At 47.8% G+C, this 25,029-nt stretch overlaps 1 protein-coding gene across 1 annotated transcript in view; it reads right to left on the bottom strand.

The window, feature by feature from the left end:
* Nucleotides 1-25,029, bottom strand: part of CYB5R4 (cytochrome b5 reductase 4) — a 138,260-nt gene that overhangs the window by 9,488 nt on the left and 103,743 nt on the right. The window contains exons 11-14 of the mRNA XM_066605006.1: nucleotides 23,005-23,145; nucleotides 19,404-19,556; nucleotides 16,270-16,420; nucleotides 13,868-13,954 (exon numbers count right to left, since the gene is read on the bottom strand). Coding sequence (XP_066461103.1) covers nucleotides 13,868-13,954; nucleotides 16,270-16,420; nucleotides 19,404-19,556; nucleotides 23,005-23,145 — 532 coding nt within the window. The remainder of the gene's footprint in view (nucleotides 1-13,867; nucleotides 13,955-16,269; nucleotides 16,421-19,403; nucleotides 19,557-23,004; nucleotides 23,146-25,029) is intronic.

Genomic DNA, 25,029 nt, shown 5'->3' with positions numbered 1-25,029 from the left:
TACTTAAAGGGGTTGTCCCGCGAAACAAAGTTGGGGTATACACTTCTGTATGGCCATATTAATGCACTTTGTAATGTACATTGTGCATTAATTATGAGCCATACAGAAGTTATTTACTTACCTGTTCCGTTGCTAGCGTCCTCGTTTCCATGGTCTAATTTTCAGCGTCTAATCGCCCGATTAGACGCGCTTGCGCAGTCCTGTCTTCTCCCTTCTGAATGGGGCCGCTCGTGCCAGAGAGCTGCTCCTCGTAGCTCCGCCCCGTCACGTGTGCCGATTCCAGCCAATCAGGAGGCTGGAATCGGCAATGGACCGCACAGAAGACCTGCGGTCCACCGAGGGTGAAGATCCCGGCGGCCATCTTCGCAAGGTAAGTAAGAAGTCACCGGAGCGCGGGGATTCGGGTAAGTACTATCCGTTTTTGTTTTTTTTAAACCCCTGCATCGGGTTTGTCTCGCGCCGAACGGAGGGGCTATTGAAAAAAAAAAAAAAAACGTTTCGGCGCGGGACAACCCCTTTAAGAAAACAAGAAGAAGCGGATAGGCTTCAAAGAATAGTATGGCCTGCCAAGTCTGCAGACTTAAACTTCATTGAGCTTGTTTGGGATGAACTTGACAGATGTATGAAAGTATAGCAACCTATAAGTGCAGCACATTTGTGGGAACCTCTACAACAATGTTGGGAAGAAATTTCTGAAAAATATCTGAATGCAGTTACAGAAAGAATGTCTCAATTGTGTAAAGCTGTTACATCAGCTAGGAGGTGGCTACTTTTAAAAGTCAGAAATCTAGATTTAATTTGGTGAAATAAAGTTAATCCATTATTTTTATTCATTTTAGCTTATTTAATTGTTCTATGCTTTCAGTTCAAAATACACTTAAGACATTACACTGTAAGTATCAATAGAAACAAAAATGGAGGTGTCCTGCTTAAAACGTTTGCACAAAAAATATAACTACCAGTCAAACGTTTTAGGTGTGAAAAAATGCTGCAATGTCAGAATGCTTTCGAAAATAGAAAAGTTAATAGTTTATTTTTGTCAAATTACAAGATGCAAAATGAAGGAAGAAAAGAGAACTCTAAATCAAATCAATATTTGATGTGAACACCGTTTGCTTTCAAATCAACATCAGTTCTGCTAGGCACACTTGCACAAAGTCAGGAATTTGGTAGAATTAGAACAAGATCATTTTTATACGTAGGTTGAAAGACAGTCAATAACTGAAACAGAAACCGCTGTGTAGGAGGCTTAAAACTGTAAAAGGAACAGCCAAACTCTGCTACAAATATGAGGTTGTGTAAGACCATTTCATGTCACAGATCATACAGCATGGCAAGACTGAGCTCATCAACAAGACTCAAGGTAGTTATACTGCATCACCAAGGCTTCTCCCAGGCAAAGCAGAGAGGGTTTCAAGATCTTTTGAAGAAGCACAAACAAACAAGCAATATTGAGAACCGTACACACAGTGGTCGGCCAAGGAAACTTGCAGTAGATATAAGACACGCCATATTTACTTCCCTTTGAAACCTAAAAAAAGTGCCATCAGCTCAGAAACGGCAAAAACCAGTGGGACCCAGGTACACCCATCTACTGGCCAGCATTGGTCTTCATAGTATAATTACTGCCAAGAAGCCATGCCTCCAACATAGAAAGAAGGCCAAGCGACTCAACTATGCACAAAAAGATGGCAACGGGTGTTGTCGACTGAGGCGTAAAAATGTAAACTATTTAGGCCTCATGTCCACGGCCAGGTCAGATTCCGCCTGCGAAATACTGCAGCAGAATTAGACCCCATGCCCTCCAGAGACCTTATACTTATACAGAAACCACAATGAAAACGACCATTGATTACTCAGCTTACGGATTATACTGTAGAGTTATATTTTTCATGTTCCTTTGTGTTTAATGATTAAACAGCATTATTTATGACATAACAGCTGACTATTATCAAGCAATACTAACAAAATGAAAACAGCTACCTACCATGCTTTCATCAAATCTAGTAATTAAGAGTAAATTGCTGCATTAGTGTACATCTGACTACATTTACAGAACGTGCACAACTAATATCACTCTGATCAGAGCACTTCTACATAGCTCCTCTACAAACAGGAAAACTAATGTGCCATATTTGGCTGTTATGCATAACTTATCCAGTTTTAGATGTTATAAAATCTGTCCTGCTTGGTTATTGAGGCTCCAGAGTATCCTACTCAACCATTCTTACAGTTGTTTCTCTTACTTGCTTTAGTGAGTCAGACATTGACTTACGGGGTAGTTGCCTATAGTTGACACTAAATAGACAGTTTTCTACATTCTGGAGCACAGCTACTATGTCAGCATTACCTGTAAGACTCCATACACTACTTGGATCTCTGCAAGGAGAACCACTTAGAAAGTGTGTACAGCAGTTACAGGATCTTAAAGGGGTTTTCCAGATTGTCAGTGTAGTGATATGCTGCCGCTCTGACCCCAGTGTAGTGCCCAGTGCTCATAATTGCAGGCACAGCTCTAATTAAAATCAATGGACAGGTTTACGGGATGTCATAAGGGACATCCCTGTTAAGTCTTCTATTAGCTGTAGCGATCACGTGGGTAAACAACCCATGTGAACCCTGCAGCACTTGTAAACAGAAAACTGGAGCAAGTGGTGGTCCGTGGGTATTTTGGCAGTGGGTGGTGATTGCCATGGTTTTTTTTTTCTTATGTACCCTGCATCTCCCCCCCCCCCCCTACTGCCAGCAATTACGCAGAAAACCACATTAAGCTTTATTGGCAAAAAAATCAGAAATCCCTCTTAAGAATGAACAACGGTACTTTCCAAAGTTAATTTGGTTATAATAAGGCACAAAAAGGTATTTTCCAAAAACTGAAATAGATTTCTCAGTTTTCCCTCCCTTAAAGGGGTTGTCCGGCCATGCAGGGTGACATTTTTTTTACAATAATAATGCTTTCCTTTCACTAACCATTCCAAAACACAGCATACAGGGGCTCAAAACGCCAGGTATATTAACTGCAATGTCTGTTTCTTACTTTGAAATCTGATGTTGAAAGCAGCTTTCAAAGATGGCGCCGTTGTGCTGTAATCCCACAATGCCCTGTGCCTCCCCCACTGTGTGCGCACTTCCCGCACAGTTCCCGCCCACCTCTATTGGGTACTCTTGTACCTTCTGACCACCGGAAGCTATGGGTTTGACAGGGCTTGCATGGAGAAACGCCCCTGTCACACCCCTAGCTTCCGACTGGTTGAATTCTTGAAGGTCCTAGCAGCATCTGTTTTGGCTGGGCTGGAGGGTTAGGGATTCGTTTTTCTGTTAGGCTTACATTATGAGCTCTAAATGCTTACATGTTACAGCTATAACCATAACCCTCCAGGCCAGCCAGAAATCAATACAGATGCTGCCGCTATCACTCTCCCCGGAGCAGGTGTCCGTCCTCTTCCATCTCGCCTGGGCAACCGCTACCCACCACCTCCACTGACAGTGTGATCATGGCGGCGCTGGAGGAATCCCCCTGCTGTTAGGCTGTGCCTCCGCTCCCTCACTGCTCCGTCCGACGACTTTTTTCACCCGGTGTGCCGGCTCTCTGCTCCGTCCCGGCCGCTGGATCTCTGCCACTGACAGGTGGGTGCCCCGCTCACTGTGTGTTCCGCTGTGCTGTCGCTCCTACTATCGACGGACTGCAGTGTCAGGACGGCACTTGGGGGATTAAACATGCCCCCAGCCAATCAGAAGCTGGGGTTGTTACAAAATTGACAAATTTGCTGTATTTTGTCACCACCACTAACTTCCGGTGGCAACATAATACAACAGTACCCCTCTATTGAACTCCTTTGGCAGTCTCTCATGGCCCCACCCACCTCTATTGAACTCCTCCACAGCCTCTCTTGGCCCCGCCCAACTCCATTGAACTCCACAGTCTCTCCTGGCCCCGCCCATTGCAATGAATGGGCAGCGTTATCAGGGCTGCCAGAAAACGTGGCCCAACTTTAGTACCACGTTTCCGAAAAAAGCTAGCAGCGGTACAAAAAAAAAAAAAGTTAATACTTCCCTAAATCACTCTGTCTGTCAGCAGTGATACAACATGTATCGCTAGTGACGGGATTTGAAAAGCTCGCCTACAGCAAAAGAGTCTTCTGACTGGTCTGTCTCTCTCTCTCTCTACCAATCCATCTATCCCTCCCTCTTTGAATCCATCCAACTCTCTTTCAATCCCCCAGCTCAGGTTGCTATGCCACCAAGGCTTTCCGGCTTTTCATCCTTCCGGATTTTCGTCCTTCCGTCCTTTTTGCAAGACCACATCTGCTGAGCTGCTGTACCTAAGCCGATCCTGTGTAATATGTCTGTTGAGACGCTGTATCTAATCACATCCTGTGTGATAAGTCAGATGAGTAGATGCATCACACAGAATCTGCTTAGATACATCTGCTCAGCTGATGTACTACACAGAATCTGATTAGATACGGCAGCTCAGTAGACGCACCACCCATGAACGGCTCAAACACGTCTGCTGAGCTGCTGTATTTAAGCATATCCTGTGTGATACGTCAACTCGGCTGACGTATCATACAGGACCAGCGTAGATACAGCAGCTCAGCAGACGTATCACACAGGACCAGCGTAGATACAGCAGCTCAGCAGATATTATCACACATGATAGCAGTAATAAAGACCCCCAACAATTGCCCCAGCAGTAATAGTGACCCTCAGTAATTGCCCCAGTAGTAATAGTGACCCCCAGTAATTGCCCCAGCACAAATAGTGACCCCCAATAACTATTCCAGCAGTAATAGTGACCCCAAATAGTTGCTCCACCAGTAATAGTGCCCCCATTAGTTGCCCTAGCAGAAATAGTCACCCAATAGTTGCCCCAGCAGAAAGTCACCCCCAATAGTTGCCCCAGCAGAAATAGTCACCCCCAATAGTTGCCCCAGCAGTAATGCAGACCCCCTGTAGTTGCCCAAGAGATCTCCCCCCCCCCCCCCCGCATGGTGCTCAGACGAGTAATCAGTTACTCGAAAAGACCGATGCTTGCTCGAGCATCAGCCTTAAGCGAGCGTGCTCGCTCATCTCTACCCAGCAGTAATGCAGACCCCCAATAATTGCCCCAGCAGTAGTGACCCCCCAAAATAATTGCCGCAGCAGAAAAAGTCACGCTCAATAATTATCCCAGCAGAAATAGTCACCCCCAATAGTTGCCCCAGCAGTAATGCAGACCCTCAGCAGTTGCCCCAGCAGTATTAGTGGCCCCACAATAATTACCCCAACAGTAATAGTGACCACCAATACTTGCCTCAACAGTAATAGTGACCCCCAATAATAACCCCAGCAGAAACAGGGACCCCCTATAGTTGCCCCAGCAGTAATAGTGACTGTCAATAATTGGCGCAGCAGTAATAGTGACTGCCAATTATTGGCCCAGCAGTAATTGTGACCCCAATAATTGCCCTATCACAACTAGTGACCCCCAATAGTTGCCCCAGCACAAATAGGGACCCCAATAATTGCCTGAGCACAAATGGTGATCCCCAAATAGTTCTCCAGCACAAATAGTGACCCCCAATAGTTGCCTCAGCAGTAATAGTGACCCTCAATAGTTCCCCAGTATAAATAGTGACCCCCTATAATTGCCCCAGCACAAATAGTGACCCCCAATAGTTACCCTACCAGTAATAGTGCCCCCAAATAGTTGCCCTAGCAGTAATAGTGACCCCCAATAATTGCCCCAGCACAAAAAGTGAGCCCAATAATTGCCCCAGGAGTAATAGTGACCCCAATGGTTCCTCAGTAGTAATAGTGACTCCCAATAATTGCCCCAGTAGTAATAGGGACCCCCAATAGTTGCATCAGCAGTAATAGGGACCCCCAATAGCTGCCCCAGTAGTAATAGGGACCCCAAATAGTTGCCCCAGTAGTAATAGTAACCCCCAATAGTAATAGTGTAAAAACATCTGTACTGCACATGTTCAACACTTAGCTGTGCGGAACATCCGCAGTACAGAACTAAGAAAATAAAAGCAGGTACATGTGGACCCTGCTGCTGCCAGGGCCAGATTCTGCCGTGTGCATGCAGCCTTACAGATATATAGGATGTTTGTAATCAACAAGCAGAAAATGACCTGCTCCAACCAGACAATACAAGAACTAGAAACAGTGGCTACTGTGCTGAGAGGATGAATCATTATGAATCAGCTCTGAACTTCTACAGTAATTACACTGGGAGGGAAAAGATAGATGTGACCAATTAATTATATAATTATAGTAGCTTTAATTATACAATGACATAGCATCACAGAATAGCTCTCAAGTTTCAGGTTATTTGTGCATAATTCATAAAATTCACACTGAATCTGCATAATCAAGATTCCAAAATTAGAAAACAGGAATTTGGATGAAATGCCTTCATTAGTCTGTTTTGTAGATTCCGTCACAATGAACTTTTTATATATGGTAAATAGATGTGAGAACATTGGGTACTGCTGCATCTTGTCTCCACCAGAAGTATGGGTGGAGACATAGGGATTGACTGCATCTGCCCTGGTAACGCCCCCAAGCTCCTGATTGGCTAGGGTGGCTGGAGGGTTAACATTAGTGTTACAAGAACGAGTTTTACCGTGGCTGGAGGGTTAGGATTAGTCTTAGGGTTAGAGGAGTAGCAGGACTGATGGAGCCGACTTCAAAAGGAGGCCGAGGAGCACTACTATGGGAGCGGCTCAAATCGCGGCCATGGAGGGTGAGACCCCTGTTGCCGGCACTGCCAGTTGGGGAAGGGACCGTAGGGTCACATCACTGCTTTCAAGAAAGGGGCTGACAGCTGTGAGGATGAGAGAGCTCTGTAAGGGACCGCTCGGTCACAGCAGTGTTCTCAATGGAGAGGCTGACGGAGAGAGCAGGGTCCATGGCCACCGCATGACATATTGCAACGAATATGGTGGTAACATTGACAGCGGGGGACATTGCAGGGAAGCCAGCGGTGAGAGTCCCAGCAGGGAATGGCAGCGGCCCTGCTGCCTTCTGCAGCAGAGATGTTTGGCCGGCAGCGGCCAAAGGAGCCCCACTGTGAAGTTACATGGCAGAAGGCCGACAGCATCGCACCCAGCCCCGACAGAACGCAAGCCAATTAACAGTTGTGGGCGTACCCTATAGCTCCCCCAGGACTATCCCAGATCACCACACATGGTACTGCTGGAGGCAAGATGCACCAGTTCCAGAATATTGTATTTCTGACGTTTGTGATCTCAGATCATTACAGACTTCCAGAATACTGTAAAAGGCCTAATAAAGATCTGCACTTATTTTAGGTGCACATTTTGGTATAAATGAACTCTAGTAGAGATGAGCGAGCACCAAAATGCTCGGGTGCTCGTTACTCGAGACGAACTTTTCGCGATGCTCGAGGGTTCGTTTCGAATAACAAACCCCATTGAAGTCAATGGGCGACCCGAGCATTTTTGTATATCGCCGATGCTCGCTAAGGTTTTCATTTGTGAAAATCTGCAAAACCCAAGAAAGTGATGGAAACAACACAGCAACGGATAGGGCAGGCGAGGGGCTACATGTTGGGCTGCATCTCAAGTTCACAGGTCCCACTATTAAGCCACAATAGCGGCAAGAGTGCCCCCCCCCCCCCCCCCCAACAACTTTTACTTCTGAAAAGCCCTCATTAGCAATGGATACCTTAGCTAAGCACCACACTACCTCCAACAAAGCACAATCACTGCCTGCATGACACTCCGCTGCCACTTCTCCTGGGTAACAACCACCCCGCACGACCCAGTGTCCACAGCGCACACCAAAGTGTCCCTGCGCAGCCTTCAGCTGCCCTCATGCCACGCCACACTCATGTCTATTTATAAGTGCGTCTGCCAGAGGAACCGCAGGCACACACTGCAGAGGGTTGGCACGGCAAGGCAGCGACCCTCTTTAAAAAGGGTGGGGCGATAGTCCACAATGCTGTACAGAAGCAATTAGAAATCCAATCCTGTGCCACCTCCATCTGGAGCTGCACACGTGGGCATAGCAATGGGGAACCTATGTGCCACACACTATTCATTCTGTCAAGGTGTCTGCATGCCCCAGTCAGACAATTTTTTATAAATAGTCACAGGCAGGTACAACTCCGCAATGGGAATTCCGTGTGCACCCACAGCATGGGTGGCTCCCTGGAACCCACCCGCTGTACATAAATGTATCCCATTGCAGTGCCCTGGACAGCAGAGCTAACGTCAGATGAAATGCAGGTGGGCTTCGGCCCACACTGCATGCCACAGTCAGACTGGGGTTCTTTAGAAGTGGACACATGCAGTTACAACTCCCTGTGGACCCACAGCATGGGTGGCTCCCTGGAACCCACCGGCGGTACATAAAAATATCCCATTGCATTGCCCATCACAGCTGAGGTAGTAATGTCATGTTTAATGCAGGTGGGCTTCGGCCCACACTGCATGCCCCAGTCAGACTGGGGTTCTTTAGAAGTGGAAACAGATGCATTTACAACTCCCTGTGGACCCACAGCATGGGTGGCTCCCTGGAACCCACCGGCGGTACATAAAAATATCCCATTGCAGTGCCCTGGACAGCAGAGCTAACGTCAGATGAAATGCAGGTGGGCTTCGGCCCACACTGCATGCCACAGTCAGACTGGGGTTCTTTAGAAGTGGACACATGCAGTTACAACTCCCTGTGGACCCACAGCATGGGTGGCTCACTGGAACCCACCGGCGGTACATAAAAATATCCCATTGCATTGCCCATCACAGCTGAGGTAGTAATGTCATGTTTAATGCAGGTGGGCTTCGGCCCACACTGCATGCCCCAGTCAGACTGGGGTTCTTTAGAAGTGGAAACAGATGCATTTACAACTCCCTGTGGACCCACAGCATGGGTGGCTCCCTGGAACCCACCGGCGGTACATAAAAATATCCCATTGCATTGCCCATCACAGCTGAGGTAGTAATGTCATATTTAATGCAGGTGGACTTCGGCCCACACTGCATGCCCCAGTAAGACTGGGGTTCTTTAGAAGTGGAAATAGATGCATTTACAACTTCCTGTGGACCCACAGCATGGGTGGCTCCCTGGAACCCACCGGCGGTACATAAAAATATCCCATTGCATTGCCCATCACAGCTGATGTTATGTCAGCTGTAATGCAGGTGGGCTAAAAATTTATTTGATTTTGCTGTATCAACAGTACAAATGTACATCAGAAAAATTGCCCATGGCCAACCAAGAGGGCAGGTGAAACCCATTAATCGCTTTGGTTAATGTGGCCTAATTGGTAACTAGGCCAGGAGGCAGCCCAGTTAAAATAAAAATTGGTTGAGGTGAAAGTTTCAACGCTTTAATGAACATTGAAACGTATAAAAATTGTTTAGAAAAATTATATGACTGAGCCTTGTGGGCCTAAGAAAAATTGCCCGTTCGGCATGATTATGTGAGGTTTCAGGAGGAGGAGGAGGAATATTATACACAGATTGATGAAGCGAAAAGGTCCCCGTTTTTGATGGGGATACAGAACGATGCTTCCATCCGCGGGTGCAGCCTACGTATTGCTTAGGTATCGCTGCTATCCGCTGGTGGAGAAGAGAAGTCTGGGGAAATCCAGGCTTTGTTCATCTTGATGAGTGTTAGCCTGTCGGCACTGTCGGTTGACAGGCGGGTACGCTTATCTGTGATGATTCCCCCAGCCGCACTAAACACACTCTCTGACAAGACGCTAGCCGCAGGACAAGCAAGCACCTCCAGGGCATATAGCGCGAGTTCAGGCCACGCGTCCAGCTTCGACACCCAGTAGTTGAGGGGGGCAGAGGCATCACGGAGGACGGTCGTGCGATCGGCTACGTACTCCCTCACCATCCTTTTACAGTGCTCCCGCCGACTTAGCCGTGACTGGGGAGCGGTGACACAGTCTTGCTTGGGAGCCATAAAGCAGTCAAGGGACTTAAAGAGTGTTGCCCTGCCTGTGCTGTACATGCTGCCTGATCTCCGCGCCTCCCATGCTACCTGGCCCTCGGAACTGCGCCTTCTGCCACTAGCGCTGTCGTATGGGAATTTTACCATCAGTTTGTCCGCCAGGGTCCTGTGGTATAGCAACACTCTCGAACCCCTTTCCTCTTCAGGTATGAGAGTGGAAAGGTTCTCCTTATACCGTGGGTCGAGCAGTGTGTACACCCAGTAATCCGTAGTGGCCAGAATGCGTGTAACACGAGGGTCACGGGAAAGGCATCCCAACATGAAGTCAGCCATGTGTGCCAGGGTACCTGTACGCAACACATGGCTGTCCTCACTAGGAAGATCACTTTCAGGATCCTCCTCCTCCTCCTGAGGCCATACACGCTGAAAGGATGACAGGCCAGCAGCATGTGTACCCTCACCAGTGGGCCAAGCTGTCTCTTCCCCCTCCTCCTCATCTTCCTCCTCCTCCTCCTCCTCCTCACCGCGCTGAGATATAGACAGGAGGGTGCTCTGACTATCCAGCGACATACTGTCTTCCCCCGGCTCTGTTTCCGAGCGCAAAGCATCTGCCTTTATGCTTTGCAGGGAACTTCTCAAGAGGCATAGCAGAGAAATGGTGACGCTAATGATTGCAGCATCGCCGCTCACCACCTGGGTAGACTCCTCAAAGTTTCGAAGGACCTGGCAGATGTCTGCCAACCAGGCCCACTCTTCTGAAAATAATTGAGGAGGCTGACTCCCACTGCGCCGCCCGGTTGGAGGCTCAGCGGCGCAAGCCAGCGGTCGGTCTGCTCTGTCAGACCCTGCAGCAGTTCGTGGGCCGTGTGCCTCTTATCTCCTAAGCTGAGTAGTTTCAGCACAGCCTGCTGACGCTTGCCCACCGCTGTGCTGCCACGCCGCGCGACACCGACTGCTGGCGACGTGCTGCTGCTGCTGACACATCTTGATTGCAAGACAGAGGTTGCGTTGGAGGAGGAGGGTGGTTTAGTGGAGGAAGCATACACTGCCGCAGATACCACCACCGAGCTGTGGCCCGCAATTCTGGGGGTGGGTAGGACGTGAGCGGTCCCAGGCTCTGACTCAGTCCCAGCCTCCACTAAATTCACCCAATGTGCCGTCAGGGAGATATAGTGGCCCTGCCCGCCTGTGCTTGTCCACGTGTCTGTTGTTAAGTGGACCTTGGCAGTAACCGCGTTGGTGAGGGCGCGTACAATGTTGCTGGAGACGTGGTCGTGCAGGGCTGGGACGGCACATCGGGAAAAGTAGTGGCGACTGGGAACTGAGTAGCGCGGGGCCGCCACCGCCATCATACTTTTGAAGGACTCCGTTTCCACAACCCTATACGGCAGCATCTCCAGGCTGATAAATTTGGCTATGTGCACGTTTAACGCTTGAGCGTGCGGGTGCGTGGCGGCGTACTTGCGCTTGCGCTCAAACACTTGCGCTAGCGACGGCTGGACGCTGCGCTGACAGACATTGATGGATGGGGCCGAGGACAGCGGAGGTGAGGGTGTGGGTGCAGGCCAGGAGACGGTAGTGCCTGTGTCCTCAGAGCGGGCTTGGATCTCAGTGGCAGGTTGGGGCACAGGGGGAGAGGCAGCGGTGCAAACCGGAGGCGGTGAACGGCCTTCGTCCCACCTTGTGGGGTGCTTGGCCATCATATGTCTGCGCATGCTGGTGGTGGTGAGGCTGGTGGTGGTGGCTCCCCGGCTGATCTTGGCGCGACAAAGGTTGCACACCACTGTTCGTCGGTCTTCTGCACTCTCAGTGAAAAACTGCCAGACCTTTGAGCACCTCGGCCTCTGCAGGGTGGCATGGCGCGAGGGGGCGCTTTGGGAAACAGTTGGTGGATTATTCGGTCTGGCCCTGCCTCTACCCCTGGCCACTGCACTGCCTCTTGCAACCTGCCCTGCTGCTGCCCTTGCCTCCCCCTCTGAAGACCTGTCCTCAGTAGGCGTAGCAAACCAGGTGGGGTCAGTCACCTCATTGTCCTGCTGCTCTTCCTCCGAATCCTCGGTGCGCTCCTCCCTCGGACTTAATGCCCTTACTACTACCTCACTGATAGACAACTGTGTCTCATCGTCATCGGCCTCCTCACCCACTGAAAGGTCTTGAGACAGTTGCCGGAAGTCCCCAGCCTCATCCCCCGGACCCCGGGAACTTTCCAATGGTTGGGCATCAGTCACGATAAACTCCTCTGGTAGGAGAGGAACCACTGCTGCCCAATCTGAGCAGGGGCCCGAGAACAGTTCCTGGGAGTCTGCCCGCTCCTCAGAATGTGTCATTGTAATGGAGTGAGGAGGCTGGGAGGAAGGAGGAGCAGCAGCCAGAGGATTCTGAGTTGCAGCAGTGGACGGCGCAGAACTCTGGGTGGACGATAGGTTGCTGGAAGCACTTTCTGCCATCCACGACAGGACCTGCTCACACTGCTCATTTTCTAATAAAGGTCTACCGCGTGGACCCATTAAATGTGCTATGAATGTGGGGACGCCAGAAACGTGCCTCTCTCCTAATCCCGCAGCAGTCGGCTGCGATACACCTGGATCAGGAGCTCGGCCTGTGCCCACACCTGGACTAGGGCCTCCGCGTCCTCGGCCGCGCCCACGTCCTCTAGGCCTATCCCTACCCCTCAGCATGCTGTATTACCAGGAATGCAGAAACACAACGCTGTAATTAAATGTGCCGCTTATTGGCCTGTGGTTGGAGGCTGACTTCGTTTACGGAACCCCAGGAAATAATATGGCGCACGCCTGCTGTAACACTTAGCTGGCTGCGTATTTATTTGGAGAACTACTACCCCCAGCAGACACGGACCCAGAACACTGAGCACAGTGACAGGCAGGCCAAATAGATTTTTTTCCAATATTTTTTTTCAAAAGGACCACTGCGTATATTCAATCTATAATATATGTCTTCTGGCCCTGCCTACACAATTCTGTCCCTGGAGTATTACTGCAGGGCGCAATGCTCTGCACGGCCGATATACCAAAAAAAAAAAAAGTGCAACACTGCTAAAAGCAGCCTCCACACTACTGCACACGGTTAGATGTGGCCCTAAGAAGGACCGTTGGGGTTCTTGAAGCCTACAATAACTCCTAACGCTCTCCCTGCCTCCACACTTCTGTCCCTGGACTATTACTGCAGGGTGCAATGCTCTGCACGGCCGATATACCAAAAAAAAAAAAAAAAGTGCAACACTGCTAAAAGCAGCCTCCACACTACTGCACACGGTTAGATGTGGCCCTAAGAAGGACTGTTGGGGTTCTTGAAGCCTACACTAACTCCTAACACTCTCCCTATAGCAGCTCCGGCACCAACAGCACTGTCCCTCAGCTATCTCACAACGCATCTGAGGCGAGCCGCGGGAGGGGCCGATTTTTATACTCGGGTGACACCTGATCTCCCCAGCCACTCACTGCAGGGGGGTGGTATAGGGCTTGAACGTCGCAGGGGGAAGTTGTAATGCCTTCCCTGTCTTTCAATTGGCCAGAAAAGCGCGCTAACGTCTCAGAGATGAAAGTGAAAGTAACCCGAACATCGCGTGGTACTCGTTACGAGTAACGAGCATCTCGAACACGCTAATACTCGAACGAGTATCAAGCTCGGACGAGTACGTTCGCTCATCTCTAAACTCTAGCCAAGGCATAAAAAACTGCCTAACATGCTGAGCTAGAGTCATTGTGATAAATTAGTTGTAAAGGGTCTACAATTTCACTGGCTTTTTATATATTCATGCATGCTACCCAACCTTTTATAGCTCACGCCAAACCACTGACAGTAAAATAAAAGCCTGAAATGCTACTTACATTTTCATAGTCATAGCATGTTTTTTAGAATGTGTTTTTGTTTTGTTCCAACAAGGCTAAAATAGAAAAACTAAAGTTCTATATAAAAATAACAACTTTACCTCCCATCAGATAAACATAATTTTTCCAGTTGCTCTTTCCATAAGATATCAGCTTCTGTTTTGTTGAAGAAAATCAATTTCACTTTTCTGGAAGAATAAAATAAGATTTTTAGTTTGTTATTAACGCCAGAAGTGAGTGACTCCCTGGGTCACACTAGCACAGGTCATGGGTTCCATTTTTATAGAGTCCAAGGTGAATCCCACTGACAAATACTGGGTCTGGCAGGTTCCCCCACCTTTTTTTGTTTTTGTTTTGTTTTTTTTAGGTTAGTGACCAATTAGGCCTAGTGCCCACGGCCGTGACGGGCTCCGCATGCGGAATTCCGCAGCGGAGCCCGTCACGGCGCCCCCCCAAGACTCCATACTTACCTCCAAATCTGCCGCCCGACGTCCCGCATGATGCTCCGGCGCGCATGCGCAGTAGAGCGCATGATGCGGCCAGCGGTAGGCGGAGAAGGGTTTTCACGCTATCTTTCGCTGTGCTACAGCGGAAGATAGAGTGACGGACGGCTTCTATTGACTGCAATGGAAGCCGTCCATGCGTACGCCCGTGGCAAATAAAACATGTCATGGGTGAGTACAGGTGAATTCACGGGGCAGAATTCCACGGTGCAATTTCGCACCGTGAGCATTGCACTATTAGGTTCAATAGAACCTAATAGCTGCGGGGGAAACGCCGCGGAAGTCCACCCATGCGAATAAGCCCTTAATCTGCCCTGGATTCCAGACATAACATTGTTTATGTCTCCCAAAGTAAGACCAGGCTCACACAAAAGTGTTGGATTCCGCTTGCAGATATCCGCAGCGGTAGACATGTGCACGATTGTGGAAATGAATTGCGAATGTTTGCGTATGGGTGCCGTTTTCCACGTGCATATACGCGTATGGACAGCGTATTGTCCATGCGGAAGAAATATCGCAAGCAGGAAATGACATCAGAAAGTAGCCAAACATCGCCCAGGCGACATATCCTCTCTCTCTCTAAAAATTCTGACTTTTGTATCTGGTCTCCTAGCAAGTTGCGAGTGAATCCACGCCCATACGCAATGTTAATTGCATATGAACTGCATATCACAAGCACCCATAGACATTAATGGAGCCCATACTCATGGAATCTGCACTAAAATAGAGTATGCTGTGATTTTTCTTCCGCACACGGAATATCCAATTCCTATCCGCACATCTGAGCGAACCAGCAAAAGTCCATGCCTCCCAATGCCTGCATATTACTGCATTTCTTAGATTTGTGATTAAGATTAAACTTCACTAAGGCCTCCTGCAGACGGCAGGGTCAGATCACGCTGTGAGAATTCCAACAGCGGGATGCAAGCCGTGCCCCTGAGGGACCACCACGGCTCACCTGCTCCTGGCATCTCCCTGCCCTGATATGTGCCAGCTACCGCCCAGCCGCACATGTGCAGAAATAGGACATGCCGCGATCTGTGCGAGTTTTCACATGGTCAAATCACGTGTGTCTGCATAGGATTGCATTATCTAATGTAATCCTATGGCAGCTGGCATGGGGGCGGAAATTCTGCAGGAAATCCTGCCACGGAATTTCTGCCTATGTGCAGGAAGCCTAAAGCTCAGGCAATAGCTTTGGAAAATGATAGAATAACTTTTATGCAATTAAGGCTTTGTGCACATCTGCAGCAGAGCCTCTGCTTGAAGCCTCTGACGCAGATCTGGTATGAAATGCTGGACAAAAAAGTTCTGCATGCAGGACCATTTTATTCAGTAAAATGCTGGAAAGGAGAACAAGAACTGAACAGATCCCACTGTAGTCCAGTCTGCACAGTTCGGCTCTGTCATAAAATGGAATTATTCAGCCAGGGGATTCCGTTTTTTGGCTCTTACAATGGAGCAGGAAAATTGAATCCCTAATATAGATGTGAACATTGCCTAAGACTGTTCTCTTTATAGGGGGGTTCTCAGAAGAAAAACGACTGATGACCTATCATCAATAGTTAATCGCCAGGGACCTGTCACTTGGGATTCTCAGCGATCACCTGATCGCCATGCTTGATGTCAGTGCAGTGGACTGGACGTGCATCATAGGGGACAAGAGCCCTAGCTGACTTCACAGCTATTGAAATCAATGGGAGCTTAAGCGATCATTACACTTCTGCATCAATCCCCAGTGTCGGAGGCAGAAGTGCTAGAAGGGTAATAGCCATTCTAGCTCCCATTTATTTCAATGGGAGTGAATCCAGCTAGGGCACTTCAGCTCCAGTCCCCTATGACGCACGTCCAGCCTGGTGCACTGACATTGGGCTGGGTGATCAGGTGATTGCCAGGAATCTGGAGCAGCTGGGTTCACGGTGATTAACTGTTGATGAGGATACGTATCAATAGTTTTTGCCTGGAAAACCTCTTGAAATCTTACATAACTGAATACAAACCTGAGGCTGGAAGAACTGCTCAGTACATTCTTCAATATTTTAACCATTGGTGTAAATCCAGTGCCAGCTGCCACAAGGAAGATATCCTCCATGCCTTCAATCTGTGTCATCCTAAAACACCCCTGAGGGTTGCTGACTGACACATAATCGCCTATTGAAAAGGAAAATATATATTTAAACTATTTGAAATTATGCACAAAATTGAAAAATGTCTTTTCCCCCCTTATAAAATGCTTAAGTTATTGAAAGAATAAAAAGAGTAAAAGACAAAGAAAAAAACTGGTATCACCACATCCGCAACTAAACTATGGCATTTACCCAACATGGTAAATTCCATTAAAAAAACAACTAATACTGGTACTGCTAAAATAGTCATTTTCCGTTTGCTTCTGCGAGACAGAAATAAAAATTTATTTAAAAAGTCATATATACCTCAAAATGGTACTAATAAACACTACAGGTGGTCCCACAGAATAAGCAGCCCTAATTAGCTCTGTCAACAGAAAAATGAAAATGCTCTGGTCTTGAAATGCAGTGCCACGCCAAGTCTTTTTGTGAAGAAAAGAAAATATTTATATTGTGTAAAAATGGTAAAACAATAAAACATACATGTACTTGGTGTTGTCATAATCATAACAACCCTTAGACTGGTAATGGTAAACCTTGTAAAAATAAATCCCATAAAACAATGGTATACGTACTTTTTTTTCCCACTGCCCCAAGTAAATCCACAACTATGTTTAATGGGAATGTATGAGCTATATGGCTTGACACTGTCAAAGCAGATACTGGTATGGATATCACACAACTGAAAGAAGTAGAGCAAAACCAAAAAACATGGAGGGAGCTTACCTTTAGGCCACCTGCAGACGAGCGGGTCGGATCCGGCGGCGAGAATCCTCGCCGCGGGACCCGACCCGAGAGCCTGCAGTGACAAGCGCGTACTCACCCGCGCCTGGCGGCCCCGGCTCTTTCGTGTGCCGGCTGCCGGGCAGCCGGCGCATGCGCAGACCGGAGCCGGCGGCCGGGTGAGTGACGTTTCTGTGCGAGGCTCTGTGAGCCCCACGGGATTTCCGCCCGTGTGCAGGCGGCCTTAGGGTAGCTGAGGGTCGTGAAAGATAACACGGCTAACAATAATAATAACAACCTATCTGCCATCTTATTTGAGCTACAGAGATATGCTCTACAGCAACTTCACGGGCCAGTCACACAAAAGATAGGAGCTGCCCCATTGACTTCTAAAGGAAAGTGTTCTAGCCATGTTCTGTGACCTGCATGTAACCCACTGTGCAGGGAGGGGGAGGAGGTGAGCAGTGATCATCACCTATTGTGAATGGTGGCTGCAGTGTGAATGATCGATCGTTAGTTGTCAGTATGAAAACTGCAGGATATTAAGATTGTTTTACAGTATAGACTGCCAAATCACCAACAATTCTTTAAAAACATCAAAACTTTATTTATATAATATGTCATTTAGATAACCTGTTGAAAGTATAAATAAAGTCAAAACTGTAATGGATTGTAACGTAAAATGTCTATTGCAAATATGTGTTTCTTTTTCTCACTACTAACACAGCTTCCTATCTGAAAGTGCTGACTAACTGCCTCCTCACCCCCTTCCACTGTGTTTCTAACAATTTACTCAATATGGCGACTCCCTCCTCCAGGAATTCCAAGATAAGGATGTCAGCACTTGGGGGAAAGAGACCCATACAAGATAATCACCAATCAGCTACAGATTCGTACTTCATGACGTATTAACTATGCACACTTTCTATAAAACCCCATGCAGCTGGATTAGAATAAAGCAGTGTCATTCAGCTGAACAGCAGGTGTGTCAGCATGTGATTCTTCCGTGCATGTGCATGCACAGGCCTCAGGCCTTGAACCTTTTAATCAGGAAGGGGGCAGATATTCATCATTGGGTACACTTAGTACCAATCCACAACAAAACATTCACAACCACTGAGCACAAAGACAAATACATACAACAGAAATACTTACAATAATTCTACAAGTTATTATAAAAAAACGTAGCCTAGCTAACTAGAAAAAAATGCAAAACAAAGAAAAAAAAAATTACACCTGCCCATGTATGCATAGAGGCACCACTGATTTTATAGGCCTTGCTGTTCTGTCCACAGCCTATTTCACTGTTCACTTCTAGAGAAAAAGGTAGTTATTAAGAGCCCCTTTTCAACAAGGTTCCCAGGCTTCTTCGTTGTGACCATCTCTGTCACCACCCAAATGTTACATAGATAAAAATCAGGGGCTGTCTATTGTAGAGCAAAGGCCCTTTTGCACCGCCAGATAAATTGTAGGGAGCATGCAACCTGCAATAAATTAGTGACTGTATATCGCTTGCTTGGCATGTATTTACATTGGACAAAAATTGGGCATTTTCGATTGTTCATTAGATCATAACCATGATTCTAGTCAACCCTTCTGCCTCTACTTTCTATTCAGCAAATCGTTAAAGGGGTTGTCCCGCGCCAAAACGGGTTTTTTTTTTTTTCAACCCCCCCCCCGTTCGGCGCGAGACAACCCCGATGCAGGGACGTACAGACAGCTTACCGGAGCGCTCCGGTGACTTCTATACTTACCTGTGAAGATGGCCGCCGGGAACCTCTTGCTTCGTGGACCGCAGCTCTTCTGTGCGGTCCACTGCCGATTCCAGCCTCCTGATTGGCTGGAATCGGCACGTGACGGGGCGGAGCTACACGGAGCCGCTCTCTGGCACGAGCGGCTCCATAGAAGACTACAGAAGACCCGGACTGCGCAAGCGCGGCTAATTTGGCCATCGGAGGGCGAAAATTAGTCGGGCTCCATGGGAACGAGGACGCTAACAACGGAGCAGGTAAGTAAAAAACTTTTTATAACTTCTGTATGGCTCATAATTAATGCACAATGTACATTACAAAGTGCATTATTATGGCCATACAGAAGTGTATAGACCCACTTGCTGCCTCGGGACAACCCCTTTAAGATGCCTGTTTATACCAAAAGATTTGCAGCAGATTTGAGCAATGATTTTTAGGTCCACATTAAAGATTCAATCACAAATAATCTAATAATTGTGTTTAAACACACAAATTACACATATATTCACTTAGAAAAAAAGAGACAGTACTTACCTATTTCCAATTTATCAATGTGTGGAGTAAAACTTCCATTTGTGTAGATTTTAATCATCATGTAGATAGAATTCTTATTAGATTGTGTTGACTGTATGGAATCCATTACCAAGTCCTCTGACACAGGTGTATATGGCTTTACTACTTCTATACCTGCAACAAATAAATGTCGTGATTGTACAGAATATAAGTATTTAGGCCTCATGTCCACGGGGAAAATCAGGCCCGCTACGGATTCTCCATGGAGAATCTGCAGCGGGTCCCTCCTGCCCCGTGGACATGAGGGCTGAAAATAAGAATAAAGAAGAATAAACTTACCTCTCGCATGCTCCGGATCTTCCCATCGCCGCGGCGTCATCTTCTCTGCGTCGCGGCCGGATCTACTTTCTTCGGCCCGGCGGATGCGCAGGATGACGTCGGTGACGTGCCCCGCGCATGCGCCGGTCTGAAGAAAAAAGATCCGGCCGCGACAGAGAGAAGATGGCGCCGCGGCGAAGGGAAGAACCGGAGCGGGTGAGTAAATTCCGAATTTTGTCTCCCGCGGATCCAGACGGCTTCCATAGGCTTCAATAGAAGCCCGCGGGAGCCGTCCCTGCAGGAAACCCGCACGAAAATGGAGCATGGTCCAGATTTTTTCATGCTCCATTTTTAAAAAAATCCCTTTTATTGACCATCCGCAGGTATTTATCTACCCGCGGGTGGTCAATGCATCCCTATGGGATGCGGATCCGCGGGCAGGAGAAGAGTTAAAATCCGCTGCGGATTTTAATTCTTCTTTTGCCCGTGGACATGAGGCCTTACTGTGCAGCAATTATAGGTTTGGAGAAATCCAAATCAGACTTGAAGCAAAGCAAATTTGGATTTTAATGCTCCCAAACTCAAAATTCACACACTGGACTTAAAACAAAACTTTTAAAAATGATTTCTAAAAATACATAAATAGACTGGGCTAGGATAAAACAAACAGTTCATGTAAAGACCCCACCCAAATAATAAATGGTAAAAGGATGGCTTTATGGAACCCTAGGCTCAAACTCTAATTAGACAGAGGAATATAAATGCCATTCTGTCCAGGATTACAAGTGGACCAAATTGCATCGAGATATCTGATAGCAGACCAAGTCTAATTCTGTGATTTGAGACCGGATATAGCTTTTAGAGAGGAAATCCACTCATCAAAAGAAAAAAACACTTGCACTAAAAATTGTGTTTTTTTGGCCCCTATTTGTGTACAGAAAAAAATGTGTGTATACATGGTATCAGTAAAGTATTCTCTGATACACTGTTAGATTTTTGGGCTGACAATTTTTGTATATACATACCCAATAAGTATCCTGGTTAAAGGGGTGGTCTCGCGAAACCAAGTGGGGTTATACACTTCCGTATGGCCATATTAATGCACTTTGTAATGTACATTGTGCATTAAATATGAGCCATACAGAAGTTATTCCACTTACCTGCTCCGTTGCTAGCGTCCTCGTCTCCATGGTTCCGTCTAAATTCGCTGGCAGCTTGCTTTTTTAGACGCGCTTGCGCAGTCCGGTCTTCTCCATTCAGCACGAGCCGCTTCAGTGTGCTCCCCGCTACAGCTCTTCTGCGCATGCGCAGACGAGCTGTCACTGCTCGGGAGCGCGCTGAAGCGGCCATTCTGCACCATCCTCTGTTAGAGGAAGGTGCAGAAACTGGAGCTGCCCAGCGGAGAAGACCAGCCCAGCCCAGCCCAGCAGCCCCGAGAAGCCTCCCAGGTAAGTGATGGGTCGGGGGGGGCTGCCGCTGCGCCGGGCTGCGCCGGGGGGGGCTGCCGCTGCGCCGGGGGGGGCTGCCGCTGCGCCGGGCTGCGCCGGGGGGGGGCTGCCGCTGCGCCGGGGGGGGGGCTGCCGCTGCGCCGGGCTGCGCCGGGGGGGGGCTGCCGCTGCGCCGGGCTGCGCCGGGGGGGCTGTCGCTAGGCCGGGGGGGCTGCCGCTAGGCCGGGGGAGCTGTCGCTAGGCCGGGGGGGCTGTCGCTAGGCCGGGGGAGCTAGCGCTGGGGAGCCGGGGGCTAGCGCCGGTTACCTGCTGTCTGGTCGGCGGCTGCGGGGCGTCTGGTCGGCGGCTGCGATGCGTCCGGTTGCCATGGAGACACAGCTGGCGGCGTCTCGGGAGCGCGCACGTCGGGCTGCAGCGAGCGACTGGGAAAGAGCCGGCGGCCATCTTGAGGAAACTTTTATAACTTGCTGAAACGCTGGAACGGTAAGTACGAACCAGCTAGAAATGTAATTTACAGGGGGGCTTAGTAATGTGTGTTTAATGGGGGGGACTGGGCAAAAAAAAAAATTAACTGCTTCCTCGAGACATCTCCTTTAAGGAATATCCATAGACGGATTCAGCAACTCAAAGATACTCATTCTCTAATCTCGGAGGTGATTACAAGATTGACATCAGATCTAGATTCAGTACTAGTTCAATCCAAAATAAACTCAAACATTAGCTTTTCCACTGAGATAGACTAAGTTCTGAGTTCTTAATTCCAGATATTGTTATTATTGTTTTTTTGTTTGTGAAATGTTTCTAGGTTCATATGGTTAAATGTGTTTCTGTTGACTGCTCAACTTCATCAGGAACCATAAACAACTAATTTATCGCAGTTAGTTTGTCACCCAATGAATAACCAAAAAATCCTAAACTGCAAGAATGCTAGCATAGATCCAGAAGTCTCAAGATCTCCTAACTGGGTGAAACAGTCTGAACGAGTTCAGATTCTGTTAATTAATCGCATACAATATGTCACCAGTGCAGGTCTCCTGCAGGCTTCTATTGAAGCCTATGGAAGCCGTCCGGATCCGCGGCACACCCGCAGCTGAATTCCTGCTCTCCGGCGTGGGAGCGCGGCATGCTGCCGGCGTGCCAAGCACATCCGCCGGGCCGAAGAAAAAATATCCGGCCGTGATGGAGGGCAGACCCGCAGCATCTGGACAGGTAAGTAATGCTTACTTTTTAGCCTCATGTCCGCGGGAAAGGAGGGACCCGCTTCGGGATTCTGCATGAAGAATCCGCGGCGGGCCTGATTTTCTCCGTGGACATGAGGCCTGAAAGAATGGCTAAATGAGGAGGATTAATTTAGGATTTTCCATTGCTCAAAATGTGCACAAAATCCACAGCAGCAAACCATCCTTATATTGGGGGAGATGGCTGCTTAGTGCTCATTCCTGCACAAAAGAGTAAATACAGGGTGTCAGGCCACATGGTACATGTAGTGCACCATGCAGGCTTACAACCTATTAATGACGCCATATTTGAATCCAGCGTATTGGTCTGCACCCCATAGGTGAACCACATTGACACTCTAGGCTCCCCAGTATTCTAAGCAGTCTGTCTGTCTGCATGTTGATAAGTGGTGTCCATATCTGCACTCTTGCATTAGTAGATCAGTAAATATATGGCCATTTTCTGTGATTGTTTGCATTGAAAAGGTTGAAATCTACACTTAAAATTAGCAGCATAAAATTGATATGCTGAACATTTCAAAACAAGTCAATTCATCTACAGATTTTGTGTCAAATTTTACCAGTTGTTTTTCATTCTTGCTTCCCAATATAGGATGTATATTGTTTTGTTTTTTTTACCTTCAATTGTTAGCTTGAGGTAAACATGATGTCCCACAGGAACCTGAAGATGACAGCACCGAGGTAGTTCAAAGCAAAATAACCTGGTATTGTGATTGATGGCTGTCTTTGAAGCTAGTCTGCATCTCCTATAATAATCCACTATGGGAAGTAAATTTGAAATGTACATAAGTAAAAAGATTTAACTTCAGAAGATCAACTGAATAATAAATACACACAAAATACTCAATACCAGACAACTTGTAATGCCATGGTTCAATTGAAGCTAAAAGGAGCATTAACAGTGGAAAGGAAGAAAATACCAGCATATGAGTCCAGGAGATCAGCCATTCCCCTCCCCTTCTCACAAACCTGTGTCTTGCCGTAAGACAACTGCCAGTAACAGGCTTTCCCAACTATTCTGTCTGTAATTGAAGATAAAGAATTCTAAAGCATCCCCCATTCCCACCCCATCAACCTTCCAGCCATCTTCATGCCCAAAATGGAATCAGAAGGAAATCCACACTTTAACAAAAGTGGTTCCCCATTTCTCTTCTACAATACCTGTAAGAGACTAAGGCAGTTTTACACGAGCCGATTGTCACCCAAACAAATCGCTTAAATGAACGATTATGGGTGACAGTCGGCTCGTGTACACAGGCCCCCGAAAGGGCCTTGAGCGAGAAGTAGTTGCTAGTAGTTCAGTTTCAGCTGAAATGGAACAACTACTGGGCGACTCTTCTTGCTCAGTGTAAACAGGAGACGCCTAATCTCTGAGCGACTACCTTTTTGTAGTGAATGGAGGCAGGCAGCCGCCTCTGTTCTTTGACAGACTATGGTTCTTGTGTGAAAACAAGGAGTGATAGTCGCTGGGATAGCTGTCAGGTGCTTATACGTCCAACAGTCATACCGTGTACAAGTACCTTTAGTAGCCTTTATGACAGTCAGGAGAGTTGACTGGTATACAAAATTAGCACCACACAATAGTATTAGAGGGGACTTAAAGGGGTTGTCTCGCGAAATCAAGTGGGGTTATACACTTCTGTATGGCCATATTAATGCACTTTGTAATATACATCGTGCATTAAATATGAGCCATACAGAAGTTATTCACTTACCTGCTCCGTTGCTAGCGTCCTCGTCTCCATGGTTCCGTCTAACTTCGGTGTCTTCTTGCTTTTTTAGACACGCTTGCGCAGATGGGTCTTCTCCCTTCGGCTCCGCTTGGCAGCATCGGCGTTTTGGCTCCGCCCCCTTGTACGCATCATCGCGTAGCTCCGCCCCCGTCACGTGCCGATTCCAGCCAATCCAGGAGGCTGGAACCGGCACACATCATGGGCGGAGCTACGCGATGACGCGTACAAGGGGGCGGAGCCAAAACGCCGATGCTGCCGAGCGGAGCCGAAGGGAGAAGACCCATCTGCGCAAGCGTGTCTAAAAAAGCAAGAAGACACCGAAGTTAGACGGAACCATGGCGACGGGGACGCTAGCAACGGAGCAGGTAAGTGAATAACTTCTGTATGGCTCATATTTAATGCACGATGTATATTACAAAGTGCATTAATATGGCCATACAGAAGTGTATAACCCCACTTGCTGCCGCGAGACAACCCCTTTAAGGGACTGTTATGGTACACAGTGTATTTGTACAAGTTAGTAGCATCATATTTTCAGAATGACATAGTTATGGTAAATGTACCCTTAAGCTTAAAGGAGAACCCTAATAAAATTAGTGCAAATAGTGCATTTATCACAATAGGCGTCATACCATAGCATCAGGGGCGTAACTACAGGGGATGTGGTTGATGCCGTGCCTATGACTCTTAGGTGGCCTATAAGGCCTCTCTTCTCCATATAGGGAGCCCAGTACTATTAATAAAGCATTATAGTTGGGGGCCCTGTTACAGGTTTTGCATTGGGGCCCAGGAGCTTCAAGTTACGTCTCTGCATAGAATCATTGTAATTGATAACTAGTTTGGAAGTAGTCCATAGTTTCTTTAAGCAAATACATCTACCTTCAGAGTACAGTTTCCTGTCCCTAAACAG

Source organism: Eleutherodactylus coqui, chromosome 1 (assembly GCF_035609145.1).
Source record: "Eleutherodactylus coqui strain aEleCoq1 chromosome 1, aEleCoq1.hap1, whole genome shotgun sequence".
Taxonomy (NCBI): domain Eukaryota; kingdom Metazoa; phylum Chordata; class Amphibia; order Anura; family Eleutherodactylidae; genus Eleutherodactylus; species Eleutherodactylus coqui.
This window is presented reverse-complemented; position numbering and strand designations above follow the sequence as displayed.